The 11,102-nt window shown below is 38.0% G+C and overlaps 1 protein-coding gene across 1 annotated transcript; it reads right to left on the bottom strand.

Annotated features, from left to right (window-relative positions):
- Window positions 1-551: 551 nt before the first annotated feature.
- Window positions 552-10,978, bottom strand: LOC307012620 (uncharacterized protein). The gene is made up of 19 exons (XM_079639502.1): window positions 10,623-10,978; window positions 10,310-10,472; window positions 10,072-10,221; window positions 9,177-9,337; window positions 8,827-9,003; window positions 8,541-8,682; window positions 8,157-8,344; window positions 7,805-7,946; window positions 7,463-7,633; window positions 6,291-6,315; window positions 4,096-4,312; window positions 2,619-2,781; window positions 2,379-2,528; window positions 2,129-2,289; window positions 1,875-2,051; window positions 1,636-1,777; window positions 1,363-1,550; window positions 1,117-1,258; window positions 552-1,009 (listed from the first exon to the last, which is right to left on the bottom strand). Exons 1-19 carry the CDS (start codon window positions 10,830-10,832, stop codon window positions 834-836), a joined length of 3,045 nt encoding a protein of 1,014 aa, XP_079495628.1. The 5' UTR covers window positions 10,833-10,978; the 3' UTR covers window positions 552-833.
- Between the last annotated feature and the right edge of the window lie 124 nt (window positions 10,979-11,102).

The raw sequence follows: 11,102 nt of genomic DNA, 5'->3' as shown, positions 1-11,102 counted from the left end.
AAAAAAAAAGTTAAAACACGTTTCATCTTCTCCACAGCGAATGGTTGACTAATGTGAGCTACTACCAAATTCTTGCAAGGCTGAACTGAACAGTGCCATGAAATCTACATGTGGCCAAAAACATATTGCATCCGTAGTGCACTACTGCCTGCCACAAGTGCTGCTATCACTTAGTCTGAATAACTCTTCTAAACTCAAATACGTCAATATCGGTTTTTGTAAGTTTAACCGTAAAAATGAATTACCATATCTGTAAAATGATAGATCTTTCAATCTCTGAAGATTCAGGCCTAAACACCAATGATTGATTCGAATTCACCATATTTAGCAAAACATTCCACTAAATGAAGTTCTGGTTTTAACCACGTCACACATGAGGAACGCAGTATGATGTAAACTAGAAATACTCTTAGATTATTTAAAGAATGGTAATGTCACCATAATAGCTCATATCACAGACAACCAGCTGTCTTACAACGAGTCACTAAAATGTGTTATTCCTGCACATAAAATAATTATTCAAGACTTCAAGTATTATTCATTATTTATTTACGTCACACATTTATGGAATTAAATCAAATTCTTTTGAAGTTTAATCATTCCAGTAGGCCACATTGATTTCTTTTTTAAGTCCTCTTAAAATGATAATCAAAACCTTTGCTATACCATTTAAGATAGGCTATGTAATACTTTCCATGACCTTAAATTTGATACAACTGAATTTAAGACTTTTTAAGGACCTGCAGAGACCCTGAGAAAAGTCGACATTTGATGTGCACAGACAGAACCTTGAATTAATTTGATTAAAAAGGAATTAAATGTTGTGCTTTTTTTTAGCGTGGCACTGCACATAATTCATATGGATGAGGACAATGAGTGGCCCCAAGTTTAAAATCCAAACTGGGCTCCACACCCGCTGGTGAAGAGAAAGTAAAGCGCTGCAGCAGAGAAGAGAAAAACAGGAACAGCTCCACCCGTGCCAGTTGCTCCCCAGGACAAACTCTCTTTCCTGAAAATCAGAGAAAATTTGGTAATCATAAAGGTTGTCTTTTTATGGGGTTCAGCATTGTCAATGTATATATTTGGATTAGATTCAGTTGTAGAGTTTCCCTATACCTAGAGAAAAAGGTAAAAAGGCATCTCTCCTTCTGAAATTGCCCTCAGCATCCAGGAAGTGACCTGGATTAAAAGACTGAGGCGTCTCCCACTCGGACTCATCAAACAGCACTGATGTCAAACTGCCGGTCACCATTGTGCCCTACAGAACCACAAGAGGCTTAACAAGAATACAATTATACACACTACTCTTACTATAGGCTCTGCTTAAGTTCACATTCTTGTTTTTAACATCACTAGGCCCACCTTTGGGATAGAGTATTTTCCTATCTGAGTATCTTCCACTGTAGCTCGGGCCAAATTTAATGGAATAATATTTCCAATCCTCTGCATCTCATGAATGACAGCATTGGTGTAGGGCATGTTGTCCTTGTCTGATAAAGATGGCTGCCGTGACCCTCCCACAACGCGATCAATCTCCTCCTGAACTTTGGCTGAAGATACAAAAATTTTAGATAATGTGAGTACGTATTACTTTTTATGTGCATATGAATGCCATCTCTCACAGTAAGCTCTCACCCTGTATCTCAGGATATTTCATCATGTAAAGGAGACCCCAGTACAGAGTGGTTGAGGTGGTCTCAGTTCCCGCTACAAACAGATCCAGAGTACAGACGCACAAGTTCTCCACATCAAACCCAGCGGCTGTGTCGTTTTCAAGCTAAACAACACAAATTAAAGGCATTTCAATTCAATAACCATACTATTACCAGAGCCTTTCCGTACCAGCTCACTTACTGACGCAGAAAGGGTCTTACTTTTTCCATCTCAGCAAGGAAGCAGTCAATGTAGTCCCGTGGACATGATGGATCATAATCCGCTCTATGTGCATTCACCTTCTCTTTAACAAAGTCAATCACTTCTTTCCACAGAGCAAAAATTTTCTTGTGCGGTCCAGGCAGTCGCCGCATGAGCCATGGGGCCATGTTATAAAGCTAAAGAAATCAAAGCAAAAAGTAGATGAGCAGTGAACGAAAGCAAAGTTAACTTGTTAAAATTAGAAAATGCTTACTAGAGCCCAGATGCCTCCTTCCAGATAAATGGCTTCATTGATGTTCTTCAACAGAGACTGGAAGTCATGGTCACTGTACTCAAATCGATTCCCAAACACAAGCACGCAGATCACATTTGAGACAGCGTTGTTCAGCAGTAAGCGAGGGTCAAATGGTCGACCTGGAACAGTTGTTCATGTAAATCACTCTGTGCTTCAAATTTCAAATGCAATTGTCAATTATTTTCAGTCAACAAACCTCAGTAAATACCTTGTTCATTTGAAATGGCTTCATTCAGAAAGCAACACTCAAGACTGATGGATGGCTCTAAACTTTTCTTTCCCAATCCAAAGTTTCGAAGAGTTGAGAGTGCAAATCTCCTCTGATGCTTCCATTTATAGCCATTGCCAACAATTAAACCTGCTCACAAAAACCCTTTACAGTTAATACTGACAATTTATGGTGAAATGCTCAACCACCAATTTAACATTCTGATATTATTAAACTGACCTTTGTCTCCAGTGATGTCATAAAATAAAGGTAATGTGGGACGATCAGCAAGGTTATCACCCTGTTGTGTATAGACCTCCTTTACTAGTTTATATCCATTCAACACAACAATTCTTGGTCCAAAAATTCTAAGGCTGAAAATCTTGCCGTATTTTTCTGCAAACTGTAAAATATGATTTGAAAATCAACATATGTATCTTAGAAGTAATAGGGGGTTGAGTAGTTTTTAATGTCATCTTCACTCATTTTAGTCCATTTACACTGACTAAAATTACATGTAATTTATGTGAACAAAAATAACATTGATTGGAGATAAATTAAGATAAAAAATTATGAAAACGCCAACATATCAACATATCTTAGAAATAGTAGGTTTAAATCATTTTAGCCTACTCTGGCTAACTAAAGTTAAAAAAGTGAAATCATTATCAACCACCCCTTTAAGCAAACAAGTGACAAACTATAATAGACCAAACTTTAGGCACATTTTCCAGCATTATGAAAAGAAAATCTAAACATCAAACATGTTTATTAGTTTAATTGTAATTAATTTAAACTAGTTTTAGCTGGACTGTCTAACATTCCCAGTCCAGCTGGAAATATAAATTTGTCAGAACTTGAGCAACTGAAATAACAAGAATGTATTATATACTATTTAGAAATACTTCATGCATTCATTCTGTTATAACTTTCGCCTGTTTTGGATATTCCATTATGTAACTCATTGTTATGGCAGGATCACCCAAACCCTGACCATGTGAACAGAACCCTTTGTCATGTGTCCATTATTTGGAACGCTGCATTCCAGACAGCTCGGAATTTGGAATTTTCCCATCTCGTCCTTGGAAATAACCTCTGGAACGCTACTCAAAGTCGGATATTCGACCTGTGACCTCAGGGTACATCGATCAACTCCGACCTCAGCGAGACGAATTATTTGACGTCACTTCCAATATGTCGGGAAGTCCTGCTTCCAATGAGCATTTAAACGTAAAAGTACACTATTAATAGGCCTATATTTAAAATTAACTGGATCAAGCACTGTCTTTGTGAGAATAATTTTCCATGGTTCTTTATCCCCAATCTAATCTTTAAAAAATGTGTCGGTGCCTGTGATTTTAAATGCACCAAACTCCCAATTAAGTTAATTAAGCTTTGGATGTGTGGAAATATCAAATACATTAAACCAAAGTGTAGCCTATATGTTATGTTCCCCTGACTACAGTTTTGTACGACTCTCTTCAATACAGAACAAAAAATTGACAAAAAAAATAATAATATGCTCCTCTCGTTATGTCGTGGCGACATCATGTGGTCAACATGTGAACGTGACTTCTGATTGCATGGAACTGAGGTCTGAAGTGGGACATTACACTTTGATATTGCCCAAACTCGTCTGGAACGCAGAATGAGCTGTTCAGATCATGCATTCGCCTACTATCGAAACATCGATTTACCCAACAAGAATTGTATTTACCTCTGCAAACTGAAGATGAATCTTACTATTATCTAAATGATGAAGGTCTCCTATAATCGGCAAAGACCATGGTCCAGGAGGAAAGTTCTTCGGCGCTTTATTTCTGGTATAATCACTCAGCAATAAAAACACACACAAAAATATCAAAATACTTTTGATATCGAGCCACTCGTAAAGCTGCAACAGGTCCATGATGACTGACACCTGTGTTAAAACTCTTTAACAGAGGCGAATCCATGCGCGTCGGAAGCAAAACAATGTGGGTGGCACTTCCCCCAGAAGAAGAAGAAAATCAGAGAATGAGAAGGTTCACTCTCACTACACTTCCGGCTGAACTGGTTGCAGTTCCACTCTGATTCCATATGAGGGCGCTCACAGGACGAGTGCAGAATGAATGGTGGTCTATCTATGGAGCTATACCCCTCAAAATCCACTTTTCTCAAGATATATATTTTTTTGTCTAGTAATTTGAATGTTGTATTCGAAAAGAGATGCAAAGAAATTCCACATTGCTGGGTGTTAGATTTTTTAGAGTCACTTATTTGCTCTAAAAAGTCTTTTAACATGTCAATGACCTCATTCACATCGTACGACCAGAGATACTGCTTTACGGCAATCATTCAGTCGTAGCTGTAGGTAATTTGCGGTTTGAAATTCACAGATTTCTTTTGGCTATAAATCCGTAGACATATCGCATGTCATTCTACATGATTTGTTAATTCAGGTGACTCGGGTTTTAAAGTCGGCAAATATTGATTAGGCCTACTAGAAAATATAAGAAGGCATCTCTTCTCCTGAATTTGCCCTCAGCAAAGTGACTGGGGTTAAAAAAAAAAAAAAAGAGTCTTCTCCTACAACTCCGACTCATCAAACAGCACTGATGTCAAACTGTCAATCAGGACTAAACATCCATGTTTAAATTTAAGCTTTTCAAAAGAATTCCTCACTTTGGGACATCAAAACAGACCAAAGAAAATAAGCGTAATGTAGGCTACTATATTTTGTTTAAATAATATTTATTTTAATATTTTGTATTTTATTCAAATACATATTTAATATGGTTTACAATTAATATGTGCTTTAGGTTAAACCAGAGGAAAGGTACTTCAATTTCCAATGCAAGTTTTGCACTTGGATACATATTTAGACATTATTAAAGACTACTACCCCAAAAATTGCTATAATATTTCCGATCCTCTGCTCTGTACCTCGTGAATGACAGCATTGGTGTAGGCCCTGTTGTCCTTGTCTGATAAAGATGGCTACCGACCGTGACCCTCCCACAACATGATCAATCTCCTCCTGAACTATGGCTGTGTACCGGTAGATACAAAGTACTAAAGTAGAGATTGTATGTGAGCAAAATTTTTGGGGGTCACATCTTAAACAGAGAGAGGGGTGAAGCATTTTAAGGATGTTAATTAAAAAAAAAAAATATCTTGACCAACAACCAGCGCTAATCAATAACCGTGAAAATTATGTAAAATTAGAATGGATGTCTGTGACCCGTTAAAAATGACCAAAATTAGTTTTGTTCAGTTTTACACGTGCAAACACAAGCATAAACAACAGAACATGAGGATTCATACTAGAGTGCGGGTCGGGCCGAATTTTTCAGTCCGAGCCCGGCCCGCGTCCGACAGAGCAGTAACCGAACCCGACCCGAGCCCGACAGGCATAAAGATATTTATGTTCGAGCCCGACCCGAGACCGGCAGTTAAAATCCCATTTTTTTCTCATACTAATGACATTTGTACGTTTGTTTGTGTGGAAAGCCCGCATTTATTAAGCAACTGTAGGAAGGCAATCGGAAATGTCAACAGGACAAGCGCATCAGCGCGCGGAGCAACAAGCGCTCTTAACACCTGGCGCGCGCACATTATGCACGTGTTTCGTTGTCACGGCTACATAAACAAATGTCCGCACACAGGAAGACGGATGTTATGGTAATATTTTACATGTATTTTAATCACAAAAACGAACGTTTGCATCAAGTGAAAGCATCAGGCACATCGGCTACCTACATAATAAGCTGTTTTAAATTTAAAATGTTCAATGCCTTATCGCGCTGATGTGACCGAGCCCGACCCGAACCCGAACATCATTTCTAAATATCTGTCCGAACCCGGCCCGGCCCGTCGGGTACCGGCGGGTCCCGTCGGGCTCGGGTCGGGTATCCATCCTCTAATTCATACATCGTCATATCATGCACCTGCAGTGCTTGTGAATGGAGAAAAACAGAACAGAAATTGAAAAAATACAAGGGAAATATATTTCACTTAAATACAGCTGAACAAAATTAATATTAATAATATTTTTACGCGCTACAAAAACTTAACGTAAAAGAAACCGTATATACGTGCATCCTGTTTGTTTTCTTTATTTTACAAAAGCACTCATGGGAAAAGGGGGATTATTCCTAGTATTGTAATGCTCATATTTGTAGTGTGACTGACTGACAAGTTAACCACATATTTGGATTGACTGACCTTTGTCTCCAAAGAGGTCATAAAAGATAGGTAACATCCAGGCCGGTCAGCGAGTTTTTCCTCCTTGTTGTGTATACTAGAGTGCGGGTCGGGCCGAATTTTTCAGTCCGAGCCCGGCCCGCGTCCGACAGAGCAGTAACCGAACCCGACCCGAGCCCGACAGGCATAAAGATATTTATGTTCGAGCCCGACCCGAGACCGGCAGTTAAAATCCCATTTTTTTCTCATACTAATGACATTTGTACGTTTGTTTGTGTGGAAAGCCCGCATTTATTAAGCAACTGTAGGAAGGCAATCGGAAATGTCAACAGGACAAGCGCATCAGCGCGCGGAGCAACAAGCGCTCTTAACACCTGGCGCGCGCACATTATGCACGTGTTTCGTTGTCACGGCTACATAAACAAATGTCCGCACACAGGAAGACGGATGTTATGGTAATATTTTACATGTATTTTAATCACAAAAACGAACGTTTGCATCAAGTGAAAGCATCAGGCACATCGGCTACCTACATAATAAGCTGTTTTAAATTTAAAATGTTCAATGCCTTATCGCGCTGATGTGACCGAGCCCGACCCGAACCCGAACATCATTTCTAAATATCTGTCCGAACCCGGCCCGGCCCGTCGGGTACCGGCGGGTCCCGTCGGGCTCGGGTCGGGTATCCATCCTCTAAAATACACTACACATTTGTAAAAAATCAAAAAAAAAAAAAAAAAAAAAACACAGAGCTGATAATATATTTTTTATAAGTTAAATAATCATTTATTCATTTTGTATTATATTTCTTATTTTTCTTATTGTCAGATGAAGAAACAATATTAATCTACTTTGGGAAAAAATAATAATATGGTGATGTAAAATGTATATCAATCAACGAGGAGTGAAACTTATTCTAAATGGCATTGGGGAAAGTGTCATTCCAAATTTAAAGTCCAAGCTTGTTTGAGTTCCCTCTGGAGGAGACAGAGTAAAGGATTGTAGAAAGGATGTGAAGAAGAGAAAGAGCTCCATACGGGCAAGCGATTCTCCTGGACACGATCGTTTTCCTTGAAATGATGAAATAAGACATATATGCGTTTATAGTTATGTGTGGGTTGCTATTGTGAAAAATAAATCTCCAAAAAATTAATTAACATGATGTGTATGCAAAATTGTAACATGTTATGTACATCTTATGTATTAAACGTTTTAATACAAAAGCAAAAAAACCTGCTTACCAATCGAGAAAGGAATAAAGGCTTCAGGTTTTTCAAACTCGCCTTGAGTGTTCAGAAAATTCTGTGGATCAAATGAATGTGAAGTCTTCCACTTGGTCTGATCAAAAAGTACTGAGGTCAAGTTAGGAATGATCTGTGTACCCTTAATGTGGAATAAAAAAAAGACAAATTAACAACATTTAAGGACTAACATGAACTATTCCATGACGCATATTAATTAAACAGTCTGATTTGTTAGGTAGGTAGTTGAAATTTGAATGTCTATTCTCATGGCAAGAACTAACTTTAAAAAATAAATAAAAAAATGGTGTCAATGTTATAAAGGTTTACTAAGTTTTGTCATTCATCTCACCTTTGGAATGAAATATCCTCCCAATATTGTGTCTTCATTAGTCATTCTTGGCACACTGAGGGGCACAACATTGCTCATTCTCTGGACCTCATGGATAACAGCATCAGTGTACGGCATGCTGGGTCGGTCATCGAAGTTGGGTCGGCGCGACTGTCCAACTACTCTGTCTATTTCAGCCTGGACCTTTTCTGAATGTATGAATATGACATTTGATGCCAAAATTCCATAACATGCATCTAACATATTTAACTAAAGAGTTACATTATTTTAGTCTAATTAGCATATGATCCTTATCAGCCTAATGATGTGTTTGTATTTTGCATTTTTTTCCCCAAGCATGGAAAAACTGAATTTACAGTTGACTTGTAATCTGAGGCATTTTACCTTGGACTTCTGGGTATTTCATCATGTATACAAAGGCCCACAGTAAAGTGGTAGATGTGGTCTCAGTTCCAGCCACAAACAAATCAAGTACAGCGTATTGAAGACCCTCTTCATGAAATCCTGCTTCCAGATCATCTTTCCTCTATGAAGAACAGAGACATTACAACCAGCACAGGGTAGACATGACGGATAATAACAAAAAAAAGTGGAATATTTCTGCGCATTTACCAAATATGCTGTTTGTTAACAAACATAATAGGCTTATAAAGTCATACTTTCATAGTACCTTCTGGATCTCAGTAAGATAGCAGTCTATGAAATCTCTGGGTGAAGAGGGATCCCAGTCTGCATAATGCTTGTCCACCTCTTCTCTAATAAAAGCACAAACTTGATGGAAGCAGGAAAACAGGTCTTTATGGGGTCCTGGGATGAGGTCCATAACAGAAGGGAAAACACTGTAAAGCTATAATGGACAAGCAGCAGGTCAACTTGGGTGGGCACCTTTATTTCATTCATTTAGGTTTCAACTAGTGCACTTTATTGTCACATTTAGTGGCAATTCAGGAGTGCCAATGGCAGACCCCCATATCTCCACCACATCTATTCATCTCATCGTCGGAATGATCATTGTAGTACCTGTATCCAGACGGAAGTTTGTAGCTTAAGGGCTTTAGACATCAGACTAAGCAGGTTAAGAAACCTCTGGTCAGTGTACTCAAACCTCTTGCCAAAAACCATGGAGCAGATGATGTTGGAGACAGCATTGTTAATTAAGTAATGAGGATCGAATGGCAGTCCTAAGGAAATACATCGAGAGGTGAAGCTGGTTTCAGTTTCAAACTAGTTTTTAAAAAACCCTTTTTAACTTTAGTTTTTAGTGTGTTGCTATGCAAATACTAAGTTGTTGCTTGCTTGTCAAATGATTTTTTTTGCTTGTTTTTGTCTTAAATGAATGTACTATATTGTGTTTCAATAATATTTATTCTCTTTTGAGGGGGGTTTCATAGTACGATACAATATTCACCGCAAAATAATGCAGCATTTTTTTTTCTATATAAAAATAAATAAATAATAACTCTCTTTTTATATAGTGGATTTAAAGTTGCATTTGGATATAAACATTTAGACATTAATTACTTCTCCATGGCTGATTTGTAGATTGTGGCCCAAAAATTGTTTCCCAATCATGTTTTATGGCGGTAATTTTTGACTAGGAACATCACAAGTTTTTTTTTTTTTTTAACTTTTCAAATCATATCCACATTTTTTTGTGATCATATAGCAAGTGCCATAAAGTCACCTTCAACGTACCATTCAAAAATTTAGACCACCAGAGGGCAATGTGTAATACTCATGGTTAGAGGTTTACAATATAAAAGGTTTAGAAATACTTAACAGTGACTTAGTTCATAAATATAAACAATACAAATGTAATGCAAAAAATTCTGATCATTACAAAAATGCATGGTAAACCTAAATGTAAGCCATGTTATGACTTTATTATCTCAGCAATGCTGCTACTGTTCTTTACCATTGGTATCCATGATGGTCTTGTGCAGAAATGTGTACTCTTCCTTGATGATGAATTCCAGGCTCCTTTCCCCCACACCAAAGTATTTAAGAGTACTGAGAGTGAAACGCCTCTGTTGCTTCCAGCTGTAGCCATTATTGAAGGTTACACCTGTTGACATTACACAACATGACAGTTGTGATATTTAGAGAGAGTTAGAATGTCATTTGATGTCTTCTCCCCAAACATTTATGTATACCTTGGCACTTGATTATTTTTTTGAGCACATCACTGGTTGGGCGGCCTGTGAAAATGTTTGCTTGATCAATAAGAGCCTTCTTGACCATGCTGTAGGTATTCACAACAACAGTGTTTAAGTTTCCCAGACGCAAGCTGAAAATGTTGCCATAGTGCTCTGACAACTGTAGGGAAACAGTTAATATAATAAACAAAATGGGAAGAATATACAAAAAACAAAGGGTTACAACTAGGCGTAAAATATCAAGCCTTATTTGAAATACAGACATTATACAGTCAGACTTCGAAATCACAACATTAAGGGGCCATATTACCTTGGTTAAATGAATATGAGGTTGTGTGACATCCAGATGGAAAACATTCCCAACAAATGGAAGAGGTGTGGGTCCTGGGGGATAGTTTCTTGGCTTCCTGTTTCTCAGCTGGTCTAAGATCAGAAGAACAAGGATGAACAACAGTAGCACAGTCCCTGCATCTGTCCAACGCACTGCGGCTAATGAAAACAAAATGTTCTCCAAAACCATTTTCACGCTTTATGCTGCACTGTGAAACAACGTGACTGCACTGCTTTACGCTTAAAGTTGTTTATTTCCTGGTTTACTTTCGTTTGTGCTTTCGTACAAAACCATGGCCTGAAATAAACATTCAGAGAGAGCAAACCTGTTCGTGAACGAATCGAAATTTTGATAAAAAAAAAAAAAAAGATTTACACATCCACTGGACACACACGCACTTATTTTAAAGAAGTCAAATCTCTCTTTAGAAGAGTGACTGTTTTTCTGCATGTAATGACT

The sequence above is a fragment of the Phoxinus phoxinus genome (genome assembly GCF_949152265.1).
Source record: "Phoxinus phoxinus genome assembly, chromosome: 16".
Taxonomy (NCBI): domain Eukaryota; kingdom Metazoa; phylum Chordata; class Actinopteri; order Cypriniformes; family Leuciscidae; genus Phoxinus; species Phoxinus phoxinus.
The sequence above is the reverse complement of the archived record's forward strand: the minus strand, read 5'-3'. Positions and strand labels throughout refer to the sequence as shown.